Below are 23,511 nucleotides of genomic sequence, written 5' to 3' on the forward strand. Positions count from 1 at the left end.
TGGGATCAGTCACGTAGATTTTCTCTTCATCTTACCTTAGTACCTCTTACATTTATTCTTACACTGATCTGACGAGGCATCCTTAAAAATGAGTATGATATGGACAACTAACATTTCATTACAACTAGGGACAGAACATTTTACATTTAAACTAACGAAAACCCCTATCCACCCTCCTTAACTATTCTTAAACACAAGACCGGCAGCTTCCCCTTTGCCCTAAGGCTGAAGAAGAACCAAAATTACACATTAAGGTATGGCTTATCAAGGCCAAAAAAAACAAGACAAACTTGAAGGAGATAATTCTGACAGAGAGTAGAGAAGAAAATGAAAGATATCACTGGAATATCTTCAGTTGGCTGGTGGTGGTGAATGAACACGTCGCACAACACCAACAGTAGGAGCCGTTTGCTCTGGGATATCCTGGATATGCGAGCCAACTTGGCTATACCAATCATGGACTTGAGTTCTTGGGCCATTTGGATTGACATTCAGTACTGGGACCCTGCCAGTCAAAGACGGAACTGGGCGGAGAGCACCACCAAAAGATAAGGGTCGATATTCTCGGTCCTGTGCTGGGCTATAACGGCCTGTCCATGGCTGTGTGTTGCTAGAAGCTGATTCAGGAGCGGTCTCTTCTAGGATGCCATTCTCAACATCACTTTGCATGTTGAGACCATTGGCATGTGGGTATTTATTTTCCTTGTTTGCTTCTTCATGGACCAGTTCAGTGGCGGGTATATTGAATATTTCCATAACCACAGGCGTTATGCGACGTTCCTTCTCATCTTCAGACAAGTCTTCCCAGATTTCTTGTCCACTGTATGCAGATGACTGAACGCGGGTTGCCTCCGTCTGGTCAGTACTATCACCGTTCGGTCCTGGGATGGGCTGCTCTGAGGAAAGCTGATTATCGATATCAGTAAGGATGGGATCAGTATACCAAATATTCGTGTCTTCAGTGGCAATGGGATGTGGGTATGTTGCATCATCCTGATATTCAACATCATGTTGGAGTTGGATATAATTGGCGGGCATATCAGCCATTATTTCTTCAATTTCACCCTCTTTGACCACTTCCGCTTCTCCACTTTCTTCAGGCCGTTCAATGTTTCCAGCTTCTTCAACAGCTTCAACATCTGAACCCTCGTAATAAAGATCATTCGGGTCGTAATAAATGAAATCTTCAGAGGCACTACTGCCCTCTCCAGGGTATATGAATGCGTCAGATTGGAAGATGCTAAGGTCATCATCAATATCAAACAGTGCTCGTGAGGCCTCGTCTGGCTCCCACACACGGTTGTACCCGTTGCTAAAAAGCGGGCCATCGAGATCTATATTTCCCAAACGAAACGAGTTAAACTAAACGTCAGTAGTCTGACCAAGGAAGTTTTCTTCAGGGTTGATAGCATGGAATGAATGGCTCACCATTAAATCCCTCGAAAAAATCGGCATCATCGTAATCACGACCTCCTACCTCGTTATCCGCATCCGGGTCCGGATCCGCATTGGATTCACAGTCACCGAAGAAGTTGAAGTCTGTGTAAGCTCCACTGTCGTCAGAACCGCCATCGTAGCCATCATCACCACCTCCTCCGTTCTCTCCGTTGCCATGGCCTGGGTCAAAATCCCGATTTGGATTTTCTTTGTTCTGTTTATCTTCCTCTTCTTTTTCCTCGTTTTCCTCTTTTTCCTCTTCTTCCTCTTCATCGTCTTCTTCCATCTCATCTGCACCAAACTCATCTTCGGGTTCATAGCCTCCAGACCCAGAAAGTTCACCTGAATCTTTGGGCAATGAATCGTCAGGGTTGTGAGGTCCAGGGGAATTTGGTGAAGACGCCATTGTGATATCCCTATCAATGACTTGGTCTTCAGGGTGTGGGTGCTCGACTCGAGCTTTGACAGTTCCATCAGCACTGCGTTTTTCTCCTCTAGGATTCTTATTTCCTTGTTCAGTATTCCTAAGCTCTGAAGTTAGTATACCAGACTAAAGCCCATAAAGCAGGGAGACCCATACTCAGAAACACCGGCCATGGGAGGGTCCCCATTAGTAGGCATACTGCTACTGCTTTCCATATCGTCCATGACGCGACTTGTGCGGTGGGTATCTAGTATCAAACTGACGCGTGATTGAAAGAAGCTCTTTGATAGATCAAAGCCAAGCTTTCAGAATAAGAAAACAAGGTGGAAGATAATGAGCTGTTTAGAAGAGTTGCTAGCTAGCAGACAGGGTGCTAGAGTCTGACACGAATCTGTGGTTGCTTGCCCCTTTTCAGGAGCAGAAGGTTGAAAGGTGCAAGATTGATAGATCAAGAAGGTTATCTGTTTGAAACTTGAGTCTGAAGAACATTCAACTCGCTGAAGATAAAGTCACAAGAAGGCTTTGCTTTTCCAGTTTTGTTTTGATTTCCAAGATGAGTAAAAGGCGAAGAATTTTATATGTTTGTGCGAGTAAAAGGAGCCCTCTGGTACTAATAGGGGTTAGCGCGGTTTCTATGTCAACAGACCTCTCTTAGCGTTCTTTTCCTGTGAAAGGTATAACACTTGATGATGACTCTTTTGCCTCCTAGGACACTGTCCTAATGACTTTTAGGGGGTGTTGTTCCCCTGGGTATCTCTTGGAATATATTCGTGGCGAGTAAGGGGCCTCTAAACGGTACAGGATGCAGGAAACGAAGGAAATTATATTTGGATGGATCACTAGATCACAGATGTGGTAGAAATCCGGATATATAAGAAGGGCCCAATTATATACATTCTCAGACAAAATGCATTGGACCGATACCCAAGGCCGACCATAGCCACCGCCTTGGACCTGGGAGAATCCGTTCTCTAGGAAGGGATCTTGTCGCCATCCTTGTGGGTGGTAGGATCCCAGCAGACAGGATGGTACTCATTAGTATGAAGAGATTTCATATCATCCTGAGAGAGTTCAAAATCAAATATATTAGAGTTCTCCGCAATTCGGTTCTCCGTTGCTGACTTGGGGAGAGGAACAAAGCCCTATACAAATCCAGACGTGTCAGCAATTGTAAACATCTATGAAATATAGGATGAAATACTGCTTGTTGTTGATGACACTCACCTTCTGTAAACTCCATCTAACCAAGACCTGAGCTGGGCTTTTATTGTATTTCTTTGCGATCTCCTGGAGCTTTGGGTCATCCATTTTCTTTGCCTGGACAAGTGGGCTATACGCCTCAATGACAATGTTTCGCTTCTGGAGCCATTCGACGATGTCGGAACGAGCGAGCCAAGGGTGTAACTCGTATTGACCAACGTCAATTTTACCACCAATAGACTTGTTGTACTCTTCCAACTCGTTTAGATGGTGGATACCATAGTTCGAAACACCAATGGATCGAACTTTTCCTTCTTTTTGGGCCTCAACGAGGGCTTTCCATGAGCCTTCACGCTTCTCTTTCCCACCGTATGGTGCGTGAAGAAGAATCCTAAGGTCATATAAGCCAGTTATTTCTTCTAAATACAAAGCCAAAAAGAGATAACAAATAATAACTAGAGGGGCAGGATTCGGTAATTCAGAGACGACTCACAGGTCAAAATAATCTACCTTTGCGGTCTTCAAACTAGATTCAATGGCTTCCTTGGTGGGTTCGTATCCCAAGGCCCTCCATGGAACTTTGGTTGTGAAGAAGACATCAGAACGTTGAAGCCCGGACTTCCGGATAGCTTCGCCACATTCGGCTTCATTGTGATAAGCTTTAGCCGAATCGATCTATTGCCCAATATTAGCCATGGCTATGATGACACGCCAGACTAGCGCATTGAGAACGGTGATTCGATACGTACATGCCTATAGCCAGTTTCCAATGCCTTCAAAACACATCTCTCGGTGACATCTGGCGGGCTGGTGTATAGGTTAGCTTGGATCCGAGATCCTCAAATAGGCAGCACCCCAAAGGATAGCCTTACGTCTGATAGACCTATCCAATGCGTTAGCAACGACGCCATTGAGGGGTTCAACTTAGAGGACTTACACCGAATCCAACCACAGGGATTTCATGGCCAGAATTCAACTTCTTCGTCGACTGGATATTCGATTTAGCCGCCATGTTGTTACTTAACGCTCTTATGCTTCGACTGGATATTATCACACGAGATGGAAGAAGGAAAGAAGCGAACATTGGAATGTGGGCAACCATGACCATTATATATAACGGCGCAGTTACGTAGTTACCCGGGAAAGGTTATCCAAGGTGCTAACGCCCCGTTGACGTTTGTTTAAACCAAGTCAGAGATGGCCAATAGCAACGATACGGCATCTCTACGACATTAATATAATGCGGAGATAGTTAGATGCTGGTTACCAAAGTCCGATGGAGATAAGCAGGCTCCCCTGGTCAGATACGAAGGGCGTGTTTTCGCCTTCGTATGGTCTCTAGTCGACTCACAGTTCAGCGAGCATCTTTAAGATATCCGAAGCAACAACCTGATTGTTTACCTCTTCGGGGCAAAGGGACTATGACGTTCTTGACCACGCCGTTGTGGGCATCGTGTGTACTTGCTTGCTGGGCGACTTTTGTATGTGCAACTTTGTACCTCGAAGTTTCCTGATTCTCGCGCATAGCTTATGTAAGACAGTTTAGTCACATGATATAGAACTCAAATGCTTACTAAGCACGACCTTGGTGGGATATCAAAAAAAGCATTTGCTTCTTCCTAGATTTGATGTAATCAAAGATAAAAGAGGTAGAGATCGAGTTTTCTGGCTGGTCCTGTTGTATTGCTCGATACCGTCATTAGTTTCACACACATATTAGCCTCCTTTTTCGGATTTTCAGCGATGTATGTGGCTTATTAACCTGCATACATATGCATGTCAGAACCCCGCTGACTTCACATTTACGAAACAGTTTCATCCTCTGAGCTCGGACAGCTATCTCTATATCGCCGCCGGAATATAGTATATGCCAGATATCCCGAATGGGAATACCAGCCAGTTTCCCGACAAACTAGCCCCCAGACTGGATCGGGCCGAAGTGATCCTATCCACAATTTAGCGCCGCCTTGTGTGCTCGAGTGCATGGTGCAAGGTCACACTTGTAGCACTCAAGCCGAGAGGGGATTTCTTCTGACTGCCGGTGTACGCTATTGTCAGTTTTTGCAAAGGAGACACCGACGCTTTGATAATGCGCCTCATCAAGCAAAATATCGAGCGGAATGGCTCGGGTTCTGTTACGCTCTACCCAGAGGAACCAGAAGACATGGTACGGGGTTAATGACTATTACCCTCCCCGTTTATCTTTTTTTTTTTTTTTTTTTTTTTTTTTGCAAATTCTTCAATTTAGCGCTCGACTTCCTTATGGGAATCGGTTCGCAGGGAATATTGTGATGAAAAGGGCCACACGCTAATTCTACATCTTGCTTTTGCTTTTGGCCTTACCTTCAGTGGCATGCGTACAACCTCATACGGCCTAATGACCTTCTAAAAGCCAGCGCAATACGCCGGGTGACCACCACCGCAACTACAGGAACTACAACTTCCTCCCGCGTCCATATGAACTTACAAATCCGTGTTAAGAGTCTTGATTTCGACATCCAAAGCTGCCAGCTCCATGTATCCGGTCAGATCGTTGTAGAAACACCATATACGAAGATTGGCCAGCATCACACCCTTGATTTGGAATTACAGAGGAATTTCACGTTAGAGAAAGAAGTAGAAGGCACAGCCCTGCCAGGGGATGGGCCATCAACGGGTACCTCCGCTGGTGGATGGGACAGTATGGCAATTGAAATGTTGAAAGATGCCGTTGATGAGGGTGGTAAAAGGAGGGCGGAGGCCGTGGCTGTGGTTATGCAAGAAGGACTTGCAAATATATGCTTTATTGGACAATATCAAACAGTTCTAAAGCAGAAGGTCGAGCTTACAATCCCAAGAAAGAGGCAAGGGGGAAGTGACCATGACAAGGTACGAATATATTTCTACTCACCCCCCTTTTTTTACCTCATTTTTGATGAAGCTAATGTAATGACCCCTAAAATAGTCCCTATCGAAGTTCTATCAGCTTACCCTAGACAACCTTTTGCGCCTTATCGAATTCAACAGCGCCACAGGCTCTTCTGTCGTCACCACACCAACTTCAGGTTCAGGTAGTGATACGGCCGCAAAGCCTATCCTCCTTGCCTCTCCGGGATTCACTGCAGCCGGATTCCAAAAACATATTCAATCCGTTGCCAACACTACCACACCATCCTTAAAACCACTCCTCCAAAGCTTGGTAGTAGTTCATTCTTCATCAGGCCACATCCACTCCCTAAATGAAGTGCTACAGTCCCCTGCTGTCCAAGCACGATTAGCCAACACAAAATATGCGCGCGAGACGGCACTGATGGATACATTCTACACACATCTACGAAAGGATACGAACAAGGCTACCTATGGCCCTGGCGAGGTAGAGTCAGCCGTCGATCAGGGAGCAGTAGGTAGAGGCGGAGGAGTCTTGTTGATCTCGAATAGGTTATTCAGGGCGCCAAATGTGCGTGAGAGACAGAGGTGGGTTGCCCTAGTGGACCGGGTGAGGGATGTCGAAGGCGGAGAGGTCAGAGTCCTTAGTTCTGATCATGAAAGTGGGAGAAGGTTGGACGGCCTAGGTGGCGTTGCTGCAATTTTGACATTTCCTATTGAGGACAATGACGAAGAGCATGACGAAGAAGATGGCTAAGGGAAACAAACATATAACTGGAAGAAATTTACCACTCAATGATATCCACGATCACGCCCGTTCGCGATTAGTAAATATGAAATGCAGAAGCGCTGCCCTACCCATCATTACTAAACCTGACCGACATAAGTAATAGAAATGCAAGGCTCCCCCTTTAATCTTCCATCTGGAAGTTGAGATGTTGAGATAAGGTTGACCCATGGGCGGAACGGTAATCGAGTGCATATTTGTAAGCGGTTAAAGCACCCCTAATGTCGCTTAAATATGAGTATTTTGGCCAAGCAGATTATGCTTAGTAGATAATAAGGAATGGAACATTGCATGGCGTCAAAGACACTGGCTGTGCTCATAGTAATCAAGTCATGTTGTGAGAGGCCAATGCCGGCACTGCTTTGCATAGCTGTAATGTTGGCCACATACAGTCGGTATTAGTATACAGATCATGGAGAAGAGAACAAAGTCGAAGTAGACAGGAGCAGGATATGAGACTAGGATAGTATGAGGATATTGGAAAAGGGAAATATGCATGATAAGAGCTACCCAAGTAAGAAAATGGATACACGTCTATGAATGAACTCAAGTGCTGTGAAGATAAATTCAATTTTGGACTTTGTCTTCTACACTCTCCCATTATTCTCGCTTGAGATTATCCTGTATACACATAGGAAAACAACAATGTATGCCCGAGGAAGTACTGATAAAGACGTATGAAACAATTTCTCCCAAAATGTAAACAAGCAACCAGAGACCAGAAAACAGAACACGTAGTGAAAAAAAGGAGAAGGAAAATTAACATGCAAAACCAAATCATGGATCATAATATCAAGAGTGTACTCCGTGCTTATGTATATAGATGTGTGCCGCCGGTGATAGTGCATAAGGAAAAACGGTAACTTTGGGTTCAAAAACGTGTTGGGGTATCAAGAATGGGGAAGATCCACAGCTCAAGCAAGGAAAAATAGGGGACAAGGGCTGCGTGTGCTATAAAGTGCTGGATGTTTGTAAAAACCATTCAGAAGCGCCGACGTAGGAAAAGGTGACTTGAGGATGAAAGGTATTAATTATTGTGTCCGGGGACGTTTGGGTTGATGTTCTTCGTCATCATCGTCGGCTTCTGGTTCTGGTCCTGGTTCTTCTTCTATTTCTCTTGGGCTGGTTTCCAGAGCCCGACTATGTGTTTGAAGTAATTCCCATTTTTGTTCGCATTGTGAAGGAGTCCACCTTTTTGTAGCCCCAAAGTCTTGTATCTATAAGATAGCCAGTTAGATAACATAGCCTCTCTTTGGTCGCCGTGGCTTGTCACGGACCTTCTGTGATATTATCTCGAATTTTTCAGTCTCCCAGTACGAATGAGCATTCTGAAGCGCTTGAATCTAAGAATGAACGTTAATCGAACCGTTGGCTGGTTGGAAAGGGGTTGGGGATAAATGAAAATGCTAATCAAACTGGGAAATAGGCGCACATACTCACATCATCCTCGGACCACCCTTTCATCATACGTTGCCACCGACGTGTGATGCGCATTTGGAGGCGGGAGGCGGTATAGTTGGCGTTGAAAGCAAAATTCACCCGCGATACAACATCCTTCCAGGCGTACCCTTCGTTTCTAAGCTTTATGGCAAAGTCCGTCTCTTCTTCTAATTGTGTTGACCGCCTTCGGGTCCGTCGACGCCGTCTGGGATTGCGCTGAGCTTGCTCTTCCTGACTAATTTGTCTTTCTTGCTCTAGCTGTCGGAGGCCGGCAGGGTTTGGGGCGATAGTAACTGGGGGTCTTAGATGTACTGGTGTATGCGCTGGGGTGTGTGGTGGTGCTCTGGTGGTCCTCATTTGCGATCTCTCCCTCTCATACCCAGCAGAATCGGTATGGTCCACTATATTTCCCATCATAGGTCTATGAAATGGATTGTATGAAGGCATCCCGGGTTGCACGTAGCTTAGCGCAGAAGTTCCAGTGATTCCAAGGCCGTGCTGTATCCCACCACCCATAGAAGGATATCGGGGGTCTTGATGTTGCTGGTGGCCCTGGGATGGGCTATGTCGAGGGTCAAGAAGGACACTGCCGGAGAGGCTGATAGGAGTGAGCATAGCTTGATTGGCGTGAGAGGTGGACACATAAGGATTTGAGGTGGTGGTGTATGTCTATTCATCCAAGGTCAGTACTGGATGGTGAAAGCAATGTTATCAGGCCGCCGTAAGCAGCAGGTCGCATTCATACCGTGCCTGGAGTGACCCATTCTTGGTGATCAAGCATATTAGACATTTGGCCTGGGAAAGGCGTCTCCTCCCATGAGCTGGCGAGATCGTCGGTTGCCATGAGGGGCACTCTGAGCAAGTGAGGAGTAGTTGTATAAGGGCAGGACTAGTCCAGCAACCTCCGCGCAAATGGAGGTATAGAAAGAAAGAAGAATTAAAAGAAGCAAGCTTCTAGTGAAGGCGCATTCAAGAGAGGTGAAAGATGCAAAGCGTAGGTAGGTGGCTTTCAGTCAAGCACTCCGATGGTTGGTAGTTGGTTTGAGGTTGAGTAGTCGATGGAGAATATTGTCCGAGTTCGATGCGGAAGACCATGTAGTTATATAAATGTGACCTGCGTCTGAAGAATTGCGGACAACAGAAGGATAGCTTGCTTGTCAACAAGTAGCGGGAAGCCAACTGTAGCGGGCCAGATAAATGTAGCCAAATCAGGAGCACAGACAATGCAATGAACGCTCCTGCATCCAAGATTTTCAAATGATCTGAGGTCATGATCCTCTTTTTTTTCAAATCTCTCCTTCTCATATACCTACTGCTTCTCCAGAGCGGGAAAAAGATAATGGAAAATTAAAGGTCCACATGCTGTTATGACTGTGCCACTTCAGCCAGAAGGGCGACATGGTAGATCCGCAATGGAAAATTAAAAAAATACAAAAAAAAGAGGACGTGAAATGGAGAGGAGAATGAAAATTAAAAAGGCTGCATCTAAGCGCCGGCTTATGGCAATCCTCAAGGGGGTCGGTTTGATCCATAGAGGAGGTAGAATCAAGATGGCCCCCATTTGACCTCGAGATTCTAGGATGCGCTTTTAGGCAACCGACAGGGGATCAGGTACATCTAAGCCTGCGCCTAACCCACGCACCGGCGACCGTGAGCGGCCTGATTATACCGTCCGTAACGGGCTTGGGGTTCTTAGTTGTTGACGTTGATGCGGAGAGCAGCGCCCCCCCTTAGAAACGTACCCAGCCAAAACAGGTGGGAATAAAGGCAGCCAGGGGGGTCAAGGCCTTAGTCAACCTCGACTCAGCAGGAGGTGACATTTTAGCGCAAGAAGGTTAAAAGGGAACTCGTTAAAGAGAAAGAAAAAGAAAAGAAAAGAGTAGAAAAGAAAAGGGAAAAAATTCCCTCTTTCCCCTGGCAGCAGCGATTTCCGGCCGGCAAGGCTTGTCAGGTCAGGCCGGGCTGGGAGAGCCAGCTTTGCTTCGATCGTTAAGCAGGCGACAGACAGGGAGTATCGAATGTTATCCTATCACCGCGCAAGCCGCTCGTCCCAGGAGAACGGAACCGAATCATAGCTGGCCCCTGTACCTAAAAAAGAAATACTAAAAGCCACTGTCTTCTTGTGTTTAAGTTTGTGCCCTTCCATCCGAACCGTGGTGTATTTCCAAGCATTAAGGGCGAATATCAGAGCGATGCGCAGCAACGACGATAATATTAATAATAGCTATTGTCGTGGTCGAGATACTTGAAACCGTGATGCTCCGTAGGTATATACCGGTTTTTACCTCTGTGCAGGGGTAACATATTAATAACGGCCAGTCAGAACCGGTAGGTGAGAAAAGGGGGTGCTCCCTTGCGGCGTAGGGCAGTACCCTCTTGGGATGGGTTAGCAGGCGTGTACTCTGGGGTGTGTACACGGCTCTCCTCTGGCTGTACATGGTAAGCAAGCATGCACCCACCTGGATATGCACGTCTATTCGGGTTCGTACGAAGGGCCATCGATATTCTTCCGAGCTGTGCCACTCCACTTCGATGTGTCTTGGGGGCCTTTGCAAGAAGCACACGGTCCGATGATTTACTGATCTTCTTCACAGAGCTATTAACGTGAGGGCCATAATGGAAAAAAAGAAAAGAAGGGGGGGAAAAACCCTCTTTCCCCTCATGGGTTTTACTTTTTCGCCGAGTCAGTAAGAGTTCCGGGACAAAAGAAAGCAAAAAAAAAAAAAGAGCGCTGATGAGCGTCGTATCCACAACATCGAAAAGCGTTCGATGAAAGAGGTGGTGTGTGCGAGAATCATTTGCAGGTGGGGGCTCTAATTAGCGCGGGAGATAGCCTATTCTGTTCCTGTCGTTCTCTCCACGGAGGGAGAATATAGAATCATCCGTAGTATACTCTGTACTCCGTACTAGTTCTCCTCGAAGCGGAATGATTGATCCAAGCGAGCCAGGCAGAAGTGCCGGTTTGCGAGTAGAGGGCCTTGTTCTAGGCTATATGGAGCAACTGAACAAGGAAATCCAGGTCTGGAGGCCCTTGAACGAAACGTCTCCATGGCCGTTTTTGTGGCTAGCCGCCGGGCCATTCTCCCTAACCAGGATGCGGCTATTGGAGACTGGTTGCTATAAGGAGCGTGGACCACGTATATGCGATGGACCACTACATTAGCATGTACGTGTACTCCATACGTACGTAGCACTACGTAAAGGTGGGATGAGGATGAGGCTAATGGGGGAAGTAGCCGTCATACGTTGACTGGGATCCTTGGGCGAGAGATTGGCGAGTTTTGGAAGACAGGGTGGTTGTACCGAGAAGCTTGGCGGCAGTGGAGATTAAACGGCGAACGAACGAGGGTCAGGCAGTGATAGAATGGGAGGTCGGAGAGACGGCGAGACGGAGACGACCAGGGCAGGAGAGAGACAGAGATAGATAGCGTGTGGATGTTGTCTTTTCCCTGTATCAATGGTTTGTGGGGGTTGGAGCTATGAGTTTCAGTCTTGGATGTTATTTTTGCTCCGCCGGCAACGGGTCGACCCTGAGGCTCTGTTTAGGCAATTGATGCGAGGTAGCAGCTGCGAACATACTCCTCGATGTCTGCAGCGGTCGATTGGCTTCGCGAGAAGGGGGCCGTTGCCATTGATCAGGAATATCGAGTTACGGGCCAAAAAGAAAACCCGGCCAGCCACGGACGGACGGGCGATCGTCGTGCACAACCGACTGGAATCACAGCAGCTGCGAGCAGATCGAGCCTGGGGAGAGAGGCCGAGGAGGCACAAGAGGCTAGCCACTGCGGTATGGGGCTGCGAAAGTCGCTGAGTGGCCGCGGGACTCGCAGATGAGGTTCGCGATATAGGGGGCTGGCGCTTAACAGGCGAAGATGAATGGATCGGGGTCTATATCACGTGACTGACTTGGGAACCACCGAGGAGGAAAAGACAACATTTCAACCATGCCGGATAGCGCGATGCAGGTTACATCTTCCCGGTCGTTAGCAGCGCTGATAACGGAGACGGCAGCACTCGACAGCACTAGATACCCCCTGGCAGACATCTCGACCCCAGCTCGGAGGGGAGAAAGAGACCCCAACTCCCGAAGCTAGAGTCGAGAAGGACGATACCGAATCAGAGCTCCCCCGTCTGCGTTGCCCGGCCGAGTCCCCAGCTATATTCGCCAGTTCCTGGACCGGGCGACGGGCGTTCTAGAAGGTTTCGATATCGAAAGCTGCTAGAACCGCTAGACTATTGATTGACTCAGGTAGATCTTCCCATGCTGCGCCGCACAGTCCCTGCCCTAGGCAGCCAGCTCCCGTTTCCGCTTTTTGCCCCGTCTACGCTAATGATATAGGGAGAATCCTAGGCCATACTCCACGTTGCCAGGCAGAGATGGGCCAGCAGGTAGGCAGCAGGACGGCTTACTGGACCGAAGACGAGCTGCTGCTACAAAGCCTGGCCGGTTCATAAGAATTATATAATTATCCCGCGGTGAATTCATATACCAAAACAACGGGATAATTGTTAGCTGTTGTTCCCGTTCCCCGTGACAGATGGGTTCTACTCTGAATCCGCTATTTTTACCATCAGTTGACAGAAGACTGCTGTCTACCTGCCCTTTTCACTGTCCCTGCATCAAGCTGCAAATTAAAATAGCATTTTGCTCCCAACGGCGCAGTGGCTCTTTTCCTGTTGGTGCCCTGGTGAAGAATGCTTCCGTCGTGGGCTCGGTGCGACAATGAACATCGCCAACATTATGGGACGTCAACTCTGATTTTTATTTAGACTACCGCCGTGGCATCCCCGCGCCATTGCCGTAGCTGCCGTCAGCCCGCTTTGCTCGGATGGCTCAGTTACGCCTTAACTCACAAATGATGGCCTGATGTCCCAAAATAGGGTAATGGCATTGCGCTTCATGCTGAACAGTTGGAAGGCACACATGGCCTATTTTTATCTGTATAAGCCCCATCGACCGCTGTCATGAGTGTCCACTCCATGATAGGCCACTAGGCCGGGAAGCCGCATCTATGCTCCGAAACCCCACTTCTCCATACACTGAGCACAGCTGAGCTTGGACGTTGTTTGCTGAAGCTCAGAGCTCTTTGTGAGAGAAATGAATATGCAGTGCTACTTAAGCTACCATATTCTACCTCAGACCGATGGTATCATGGCATATCCTCTATCGCACAATCTCAGAGGTTACTCTGCATAGTGGATTCGGTGGCTTCTGCTAAGCACGGAATCCTTTACCTGCAATATACTGTAACAGAAAACCATCACCTCGGTTTCTAACATCTTTAATCATCAACACCTGGAGTTGAGCCGCTGTCTCGGGATAGGTTGAACGTATGGTGCTTGTGCGAGAGCAGATAACCGGGCTGTGCCCTGGCGAGCCTCAAGCCCTACTAATTATAGCCTTCGATAGCCCTGATTGAGAGTTCCAAGGCCCGTCTTGAGGTACTGCTCGAAATTAAGCTCTGGACGGCATGGCGGGACATGGAATGACGCATTTTGCTGCGAATATATGATCTATACCTACCCGTCTGGGCTAGGCGGGTTGCTAATCCAGGGTCAAATACTCCGTTTGTACCCTGGAGCCAAAAAAAAATAACCTTCCTAGATACCTTTCGCGCGCACACTCTGCCTATCCTTTGCTACGTGAGCATGTAACTTCATTCTTCTTTTTTTTTTTACCTGCTGATCGGTATCGCTCACGAGGAAGACTGCAGAGTGAGGCCATGCATACACCTGCGAAAACCAGGCCAAGCAGATAGGCAGTGCTGACTAGGGTGAGAAGTTCGGTGCCGAATCGCTCTATCTAGGGGGGTCTGGTTAGACATATTGCTGGATACGCTAATGTACTGATGTGATAATAGGAGCGACCACTGCGACGACCCTGCATGGCTTCAATTTCGTGGGTACATGCGATTGATTGACCTTGCAAGCCCGAGTAGCGGGGTGCGTCTGTCTGACAGGTGTACTTATCTGTATAGACAACAATGACCCAAAGGATGCACATCAGTGAAACCCACTAGAGCTCGGTTAAGGGGTCCACGTCGGGTTTCGCTTTCATCACGACGGACATTTAACCTCTTTCTACCATAGAGGGCGTCCCTGCTCGCATGTTCCTGTATATCCCGTTCCCATTCCACAATGGCGGATTTCACAATAAAAGGGTCGTTTTTGTTGTTTGTTATGCGAGTTTGGGGTCCATTTCCACCGCCTCGGGAACGATGCTGCAATAGAAATCGAAGACGACCCATGTTGAGGGAAGCTGGATTGATATTGGGGCTGGCAGCTCTGTAAATCACATATGTAGGGAGAAGGGGGAAGGGGGAAAAAGAAAGAAAACTAGGGTCCAAACCCGACCGCTCGGTTTGATGCTTAACATGCAGAGCAGTATTACTTGCTTGATCCTATAGACGAGGAATGGACAAGCAAGCAGCGAACGAACAGACAAGACAGACATCTCGGAGTTACCTGACCCCCAAAACTTAAACACCCAACATGCACGTTAACGCCTGGCCTATGGGCCGGTGTCCTGTCTCCCTCTCTCAAGATATTTGACCATACCGAGCCCCCTATCCCGGCCTTATTGCCGGTTTGTCGCCATCGTGACGCACTGAAAGCCCAAGTCTCGGTTAACGTTAAATGGTATCGATCATATTGTGACCCTTGTTATTCTCCCAGGTCCGACGCAGAGTCTATCCAAAAGACAACAAAGAGAAATAGGAACGCTTGAAACGGGCATTGCATGCGAGTTAGTCGACTCTTGGGCCCTCGCCAAGTGAGATATTTATCACCTAATGCCTTACTAGTTCATCCCTGGCCATTTTTCGGGGATAAAGAAGTAAGATCGTGGATGTCCGTCGTGGCGGAGAAATTATGTGACTTCTTACCGAGTATACGGAGTACACACACGCAACCACACACGTACGCCATATTAATAATGGCGTGTAGCCTCGATCTTGGGCGTCTGCTTCATTCTCTAGCGTGCCGGTTCTGCCTCATGCGTACGATATGTGCATGTATACCGGTGAGAAGGTGAGCAGTCATCTCCCTGCAGTAGATGGATGCTGGGCACCAACGTGTCAAGATGTGAATAACTACCGTCCCCCGTCATGGGGTGTCTGGTAAAAAATGCAGGTTAATTCTCAGCCCCATCCCGTACTTCACAAATGGGCGGCTAACAGATTCAAATCACACATCTCACATATTTTAGGGCTTCGGTACCAGGAACCCAGAAAGTCGATCACCATTGCCGTCAGCCACTAGCCTGGCGATGCTAGTTAGTCTTTTGAATCCCGTCGCCATACTGTACATCCTTCCAGTTCCCTTGAAAATCCGCCCACGGGTAAGTATCCAGCAACAGGCTTTTCGCCAGGGAATACATGTCTGGTACTGACATTATATATTAGCTTTATACAGGGCTCAACGCCGACAGGACACCTATCCGGCGTTTTGGTAAAGTATACCCAGGGGGCCACCCACTCCCATCCCACCCGATCCCCGAGGCGGAAGAACCATCTCGTGTTGTGTCATTCGCTTGAGTAATGAACCAGGGAGAATCCTCTCCTTGCCCTTAGCGACACGGTGGATTTTGAACATGCATCAGATACCTTGCATGTGCATGCGCATGCCTAGGGCCAAAATATGGATATACTCTCCGCAGATTGGCTAACAACAAGCACCAGCACGCGTGTCGGGAAATTAAAACAGAATAGTAATCGATAACATGGCGCTATCCGTAGTTCTGGAAATGGGCGGTTTTCGAGCTGCGTACTGATCCTTTCTTTGGAAGGTGTGTGTGATGGCAATGAACACCCCTGGCTGGCCCAGCGATCATCAGGAACCGCATGGCTAGTCGTTACGAAAGAAGTGCGAGACTAAGCTATGCGGGCTTGTTTTCGTCCTTTTTAATCCTCGCGGAAGCCTTGTTTCCGATAGAACAAGAATGCACATATTTTATGTCAAGCGAACAATTTATTTACTTTTTTGGCAATTTATGCAGGCCGTTTATCCGGCTTGTATATAGCGAGGCTGTAACTTCAAGGGTATATAATGACAGAATCCTCAAAACAGTGTAAAGGACGAGGAGGAACAGCCGTGCTTCGACGGTATAGGCAGCCTCGTTAGGGAAATCGTTGAACTCAGCTGTCTATATTGATGAAATAACTTTTGAGGGAAACTGGTGTAAGATATAGAACATATGCAAGAAGATCCAGATAAACCATGATGTTCTGACAAAAAGGGAATGGCGGAATGGCGGAGCATCCCATATTAATATTAAGTTCGTCAGCGTAACAAGAAAAAGCCATGCTCATAAAGGGTATATTTAGGGAGAGGGTACGGTGTATCCAGACACCTGCCGCCAACCACCCCATGGATTTATATAAATCAATACATAGAGGGAAATTGAAAATGCGTTAAATCGGAAGGTTTCACATCACAGGTCTGCTCTTAATCCCTCTAGGAGCCCACACATCTCGCTCAACAGTCAGAAGTGAAGCGACAGCACATTTTTGCAGCGGGCTTTGAGAAGTTTGCTGCACGTTAGGTTCTGCGATTCGAGCTTCTCGGGGTTCATCGGCTGCATGGCGGTGATCGTTGTTGCATTGCCCCGCTACGGAGTGAGAGCCGCGACGATAAACATCTCTGTAAAGTCCCATTGAGGGAATTAAGGGGGCCGGACCTGGGCCAGGGCTGGGGCTGGGTGTGGGCAGGGGGATCGACCGGATTGGTGGTAGGGTTATATCATGGACCGGATCAGATATATTGGGGGGTAATATTGCGGCGTGGAAAGGGTATTTTCTCGCGGTGTTGTTGTTGGTGGTGAAGGGTGGGAATGAATACTGGTGGGAATGTGGTATATGTGATAACCTGGAAGTTTCGATATCAACATGGCATCTGCGGTTTGGCTGGGATTGGTTCCGGTCGTGTGCTGTAGCTGAATGGATCCTGGATGGTCTGCTGGGGTCTGGAATAGTTGGTGATAGCTCAAAAGGATACGAAAGCGAAGGCAGTTGCTGACGTGATGCATGGGAAACAGCCGGGGAAGAAGGCGGGAAGTAGCTAGTTACTGGTTCGTAGCGCGGGGATGGGGTTCGGGTATATGAAGAGGTAGAGTATTCACGCCCTAGTTCCTCAACGGGATAAAATGCTGATTCAACGCTGATGGACGAGGACCGGGATTTCCCGCTCCGCCTTCGAAGATTGCCGGATGACATTTGGTGAAAATGCAGACGACAAGCTAGCTCTGTTTTGCACAGATGAGCCGCAATGCGCTTGTATGGAGTTTTAAGCATACGGGCACGATAAAGATAGGCATCCTGATCATGAATTATTAGACTAATATCCTTTGAAAAAGGTGTATTTTCAGGTTCATACCTCTTCTTCCGTCCACGCTCGTCCGCCACAAGAAGCTAAGGCTTTGCTCTGCTTTTCGATACCGCATTTCATCGCCCCCAGACAGGATGGTTTATATTCTGCAAGGAACGAGGGCGGCGATGGAGGGCTCGCCGTATAAAGTTGATGGCTCATCTTTGGGCCTTTGAAAGGGGTATAACGAGTTAATCGGCCAGAAATATACAGGCAAATAACGCGAGATGGATATGGCCTTGAAGAAAGAGTAGGCCGGTATTTTGAACTTGAGAAATGTCGTTCATATATTTGTTCTTCGCGTATCAGAAGAAAGATGCCGACAGAGCCAAATGGATTTAAGAATGTCTGACCGGTAATAAATAAACACTTCGAGGTGTTAAGAAGAGTAAGGTGAGAAATAGCGCTCTGGCTTTGTGAACAAAGAGAAGGAGGAATGGGAAAGGCCAGGTGAAAGCCTTTATTTATCAGACGCGTTGAGAGAGCGGAGTAAACAATATCTCTCCTCTCAAGATAGGGACGATAAGAAACGGTTACCCTCTGAGCCACACAACAGCGACCGAGAGAAGATGAGAGGACAAGTTTAATGTATTTTGTTTGTGGTGAATGAATAAAAATAAGTTGGAGTTTAGCTCTTGTTTGTTGCAGCCTGTTTGATTTGTTGTAAAAGAAATGCAACGAGACTGGGGAGAGATATGATAGTTGTAGGTGGCATAGCAGGCAGCTACCCCCTCGATATGACTTGCATGACTTGCAGGCCTTGCCTTAGCATACCTTGCCTTGCCTTGCCACGGCGGAGAAGGCATGGTTATGTAACAGGTTTGTAGCACGCTGCGGAGTAGGAGGAGCACGTTTGGCACGACCTCATTTCATTTCCCTCTCCCACTCATGACAAAGGTATGCACTCTGACATAAATGCTACCCGCACAGCAGCAACTGTGATGATTCCCCATCGACCGCTAAACCGAAAGGTCGGACCGGCGCTCCCCCAACTTGATGAGAGAAGTAGAGGAGAGTAAAAGAGAAAAAGGAAGAAAAATACTCGAAAAGGTATTTTTGGCAACTGATCTACGCCCGTTTCATCCTTTGCCCAAGTGATGGCACTGCATTGCCACGGGTACAGATCAGATGGCGGCGTGGTGCTTCAGGACCGGGACCAACAGCTGCAGGGAGCAAGCATGAACCGCTGACGTCGTGGATACGTCGGTTAGCAAGAAAGAGCAGGGCTGAGCAAGCAGTATACAGTAGTAGATGCACGTCGAACCGCCAAGATAGACAGATTTAGTGGATAGTTTCAGTCATATTGACGTAATAGCCAGCTCGCTCGAACGGAGGATGATGAAGCTCTAGCGGCGGAGGATTTGCAGGCAGCTATAGTTAGTTCGTTGGGCTTTGATGTTGCTTGCATATATTTGAGACAGCGTCAACAGTAGTAGCCTGTAGAGAAGGCGGTCTGCATGAATCTCGGTACGTAGTAACCTGATTGTTCATCGAAGCAGGTCTCACTCCGTCCCTCCCAGCAGGATAGGATAGGGAGTTGCAGGAGAGCCGTGAAACAGCTTTCGGGGCAGTCTGTCTGGACGGAGTAGGAGTTTGTTGTCTATATGAAACATGCGCGAACGCCCAAAAATAGCAAAAAAATGAACCACAACAACAAAAGATGAGGTAATCAGGTCACGGGGTAAGAGTCCAAGCTCAAGGTCAGCTGATTAATTTGCTGACACATCATGTTATGTTTTTATACTGTGCGCGCTTTGGGAAACATCGCTCGAGATGGGTCAGACAATGACACAAACACAGCGTCAGGCATGACAGCTAAGGGGTACGCTGCACGGAGTACCGTAGCTTGACTTCGAGTCATGCAGTGACAAAGATGCCGCACGCAGCCATCTGCCACATGTCCTTAGGGACCTGCTGTCATTACGCGAGGAGAAATTGCTACGAACGCTAACTAACCGCAGCAACGGGTCGATATTGAGCCATGGAAGACAGGACGTGTGTCGAAACGCTGAGCTGCGTGAGAAATATATGCAGCTAGCTGAAAAGGCCCATGTTTTGAGATTACCAGCTTGAGAAACAAGGCACGATCCGGCCCTCGATCGAGAAAGGTGGCTACGATTAGCCCATAAACGTCGACCCGTCCAAAACCTACTAGAAGAAAATCAGGGGTATAATTTCCCTTTTACTTGGCATATGGCCAAAGAGATAATACCAAAACCCGAAAGTGCTAAGCCTTTTGGATTCATGAAATGTTTCAAGGCCGCCAGACCTAAATCTCTGATATGGCTTACAGAAACTCGGCTTGAACATCATTCGCAGGGTACTCCGCACTCTTGGGAAGTTCCGAGCGGATGCTTGAGGGTATGTAGATAGCAAGTAGCAGTATCACTGCAGTGCATGCTCGGCAACTGACATATGACGGAGGCAGGCAAGGACTTGTTTGATGAATGCCGCGAGAAGCGAAATGCACCTGTGGCGTTGTTAGGAGCAGTAATAAGGGAGAATGTCAAGCTCCCCGTCAAGGATGGGTATATGAATATATTTCTAGCGTACTCCGTATCTTCTCAGCATTCAAATCGAGATGAGCATGCAATCTTCATCAGCACGCATACATGTGTGTACGGAGCCCACCATTTCTAAGAGTTTGATGTTGTCTTGCCAGGTTCAACGTTGGCCGAGTACACCGTTACAGAAGTGTCATATCCTGTGCTTGCATCGAAATCCCTGCTTTGGATGGCATGGTTTGTAGAGTCCCTCTTCTCGCCTATTCAAGGCAATTTGTCTCAAAAGTAGCTTACGAGTCCAACGTGGTCAGGTCTTCTGCCATGCTGCCTTGGATTAGGAATTCATCGATGATCATCTGTGTTTCGCCATATTCCCGATAACTCGTATGCCCGAATCCATCACGGAAGATGCTTACCGCTGTCGGCATCTGCTTGCGTAGGCGAATTGCCCAAACAATGCTCGTCGAAGGGTCGTGAAGGGAACTCACCAGCATGATCGGCGGTGCCTTTTCGAGCTGGTCCCTACAAAGCCGTCGTTGCGGGTTCCTCACCGGTGCAGGCCAGCCGATGCAGCCGGTTGGGATATTGGATACTTGGCTAATGCCGCGCGTATGGGGAGCAAGTGCGCGGGCTGCTTTGAACATTGACAGCAAGTCCCTCCCTGCTCGGGGGCCGGTCGGACGTAGCCAGTCCTGGCAGACGATTGCTCTGTCAGAAAATTCATTCAAGTCGTTGGTGATGGGGAACACGTTGGAGGTGAGAAGGGGGGTCGAGAGGAGGGTCGCGTTTCCGTGAATTGCCTCTAATAATGCCTTGGACCAAGCAATCCACAGAGACTTCCTTTGTAGGAAGGCTTGTGAGTTATCTATAATCTCATATCCAGTCACCTCTGACCGGCAGGTAGAAGTCTCGACACCCACTGCATGGTCACCGGTGGCTTTAGAGTAAGGACTGTGGCAGCTAGGAGCCAGAATGGGCTGCTCATTGGCATCATCGACCAGCCTGTCAAAGATGGCCGGAACATCTTGATGATACAAGGCACATTCAGAGGTTGTGTTGCACCATCTGGCAACCGAATTGAACGTGTCTTCAAAGGACATGGCTCCAGTGATAAAGCTGCCGACTTCACTCTGGGAGTGATCAGTGATACCATCAAGGACCATACGACCAACATGCTCTGGGAAAAGCTCTGCATACTGGCTTCCGAGTTGCGTGCCATAGGAGAAGCCCAGGTAGTTCAACTTGTCGTCCCCTAGGGCCTACTGACGAGTTAATATCATTCCTGCGTATAGTAGATGTACATACACTCGCCTGGCGTAAAAGATCAAGGTCCTTTGCCACAGAGACAGTATCGAGATAGTTAATTAAAGGGCCCGTCAGGTTGGCGCAAGACCTGCCCAAGGCCTGACTCCAAGAAACAAGGTAATCGACGTCGCTCTGGCTCCTTACATAGCTGGGGACGCGTTCGTTGTATATGCTCGCATCGCACTTAACGGGGTTACTTACACCGACGCCCCTTGGATCCAGCGCGATGATATCGTAGACCTCCATCAGCTTCTGGCTGATCAGTTCTTCCTCCCTTTCGGTGACGAACTTACTGACCTCCGATACTCCTGGTCCGCCTGGGTTAACGATCAGGTTCCCCAGGTGTTGTCCAGCCGAGCGAGCCCTAGATCTAACGACACCGAGGGTGATGAGGTTGTCGCTGTCTCCAGGCTCGTCATGGTCCATTGGCACACGCAGTCGACCACATTCGAGCCTGGCGGGATATAAAGACGGGCAACGCGTCCACTCTATCGTCGGAACAAAGGACGACGACGGCGGCGGCGGCGGCGGCGACAAGCCAGACGGTGAACTCTCAACCCATGTTTGTCCGATGGCTGCCGTATAGGCGACTATGAGGATAGACTGCGCCGTGCGTCTGGATATCTCCAAGCTATGGCTCAACAGCTCAAATATTGAAGTCATCACTGCTGAAAATGAAGCCACCGAAAGAGAATGCATGTCAGTTATGCACGCAAGCATAAGAATAGGCGAGGAGAGATGAAAAAAACAGCCACGATTCTTCCACCATGCCGCAAAATCAAGGAAGAGAGGTCACGCTTGCTTTTTCCTCTGGCCAGCCCGCGGTGGATATTCAGCATAACCGAGGGTCTATCTACTATTAAGGGATATCTATGCAAGAAAAGACAGCTAATATGACGCTTGGGCAACGATAGACGACCGCCTTTGCCCTGAAAACAACCATGACGGCGATACTGCGGTGTATACTCCGTATACTGGCCATAATATGTGTATCCGCGGACAAAGCCGAGGAAAAGCAAAGGTCGGCTGCAAGCGAGGAGTGTATGGCACGGCATGGTCGGAAATTATTTACCACGGGAGAAGTGAGGCTACCTCGACCAACTGCTCTCACCATTCATCTTCATCTCCATTAACCATTACTGTCATCATCCTTCATCACTGTACTGTTCAACCTGCAGCATCCGTGTCTACCGTGTCTACCGTGGACGGATGCTGACGAGATATCGAGGCGCGGGAGATGTTTCATGATCATCGCATTCTGGCCGCCTGCATCGAACCCAGACCAGATCTAAAGACCGAGTACCCAGGGCGTCTATGTGCCGTCCCGACCATTACATCCTACGCAACAAGGACAAGAGAGACGCTTGCACAGGAGCAGTGACTTGCCAGCCAAGTACCTGCTCGTCCGCCCTCCTGTGTTGCGCAAGACGCTTCACGGTCCACGCAGCCATGGGAGGTGCTCTGTGTGCTGATCGAGCGACGGAAACGCGACAGCTGTGGGCGACTGGCCGGGCAGGGATCCCTGGCTGAGCACGAGCGCAGCAAACTGGTGTACTTTGCGGAGATGTACTTGCTGGCCAGTCGAGCGGTCTATATTGAAATGTAGCACGTAGGGTCTACATCATAACTAGATAGTACCACTGTATAGAAGATAGATAGAGTAGAAGAAGGATATATAGAAGAAGAAGAATACATATACATATAGATATGAATAGAATAGATATAGATAGATATAGTAGAAGAATATAAGATAGATATAGATGTTTGTTTATCTGTCACGGGCGGCGTATTACCAGCAGTGACCCCGTGTACCAGTACTTCCTCCCCTGCCAAAAACAGGAAAGCAAGAAGTACCAGTACATGGTTCCCCGCATCCAACCTTGGAACGTCCTCCTTGCTCTTCCTCCTCCGTCATCCCAGCATCCGCAGCGCATCAAGAGCATCAACAAGGACGCGCATCGCATGCCAGCACTCGCAGCATCAGCAGCATCACCACCACTAACAAGACCTAGCATCACCACCAACGAGACCAACCGTACAGCCAGCTTGAGCGCGCCCGACCGACCTCCGGCTTGAGCACGAGTATCTGTACCTCCAGCTACAGTTCGTCTCCCTCTCCCCTTCCGACTCTTCCTCTGCCTCGTCCTTCTCCCCATCACGAAAGCCGTGGACGTCTTCTTCCTCCC

At 48.4% G+C, this 23,511-nt stretch overlaps 4 protein-coding genes across 4 annotated transcripts; 1 reads left to right on the forward strand and 3 right to left on the reverse strand.

The window, feature by feature from the left end:
* Positions 1-351: 351 nt before the first annotated feature.
* On the reverse strand, positions 352-2,085 carry GIQ15_03411 (uncharacterized protein; the record flags this gene model as incomplete). The annotated part of the gene is made up of 3 exons (XM_033550828.1): positions 352-1,334; positions 1,429-1,961; positions 2,018-2,085. The coding sequence occupies 3 exons, from the start codon at positions 2,083-2,085 to the stop codon at positions 352-354; spliced, it is 1,584 nt and encodes a 527-aa protein (XP_033407989.1).
* Positions 2,086-5,150: 3,065 nt separating this feature from the next.
* On the forward strand, positions 5,151-6,683 carry GIQ15_03412 (translation release factor eRF1; the record flags this gene model as incomplete). The annotated part of the gene is made up of 3 exons (XM_033550829.1): positions 5,151-5,228; positions 5,411-5,929; positions 6,006-6,683. The coding sequence occupies 3 exons, from the start codon at positions 5,151-5,153 to the stop codon at positions 6,681-6,683; spliced, it is 1,275 nt and encodes a 424-aa protein (XP_033407990.1).
* A 1,061-nt stretch (positions 6,684-7,744) lies between these two features.
* On the reverse strand, positions 7,745-8,997 carry GIQ15_03413 (uncharacterized protein; the record flags this gene model as incomplete). The annotated part of the gene is made up of 4 exons (XM_033550830.1): positions 7,745-7,930; positions 7,991-8,056; positions 8,154-8,822; positions 8,899-8,997. The coding sequence occupies 4 exons, from the start codon at positions 8,995-8,997 to the stop codon at positions 7,745-7,747; spliced, it is 1,020 nt and encodes a 339-aa protein (XP_033407991.1).
* A 10,806-nt stretch (positions 8,998-19,803) lies between these two features.
* On the reverse strand, positions 19,804-21,988 carry GIQ15_03414 (proteinase; the record flags this gene model as incomplete). Its single annotated transcript, XM_033550831.1, has 4 exons — positions 19,804-19,870; positions 19,930-19,986; positions 20,315-21,279; positions 21,326-21,988. The coding sequence occupies 4 exons, from the start codon at positions 21,986-21,988 to the stop codon at positions 19,804-19,806; spliced, it is 1,752 nt and encodes a 583-aa protein (XP_033407992.1).
* Between the last annotated feature and the right edge of the window lie 1,523 nt (positions 21,989-23,511).

This window comes from Arthroderma uncinatum (genome assembly GCF_011692745.1).
Source record: "Arthroderma uncinatum strain CBS 119779 chromosome Unknown scaffold2, whole genome shotgun sequence".
NCBI lineage: Eukaryota > Fungi > Ascomycota > Eurotiomycetes > Onygenales > Arthrodermataceae > Arthroderma > Arthroderma uncinatum.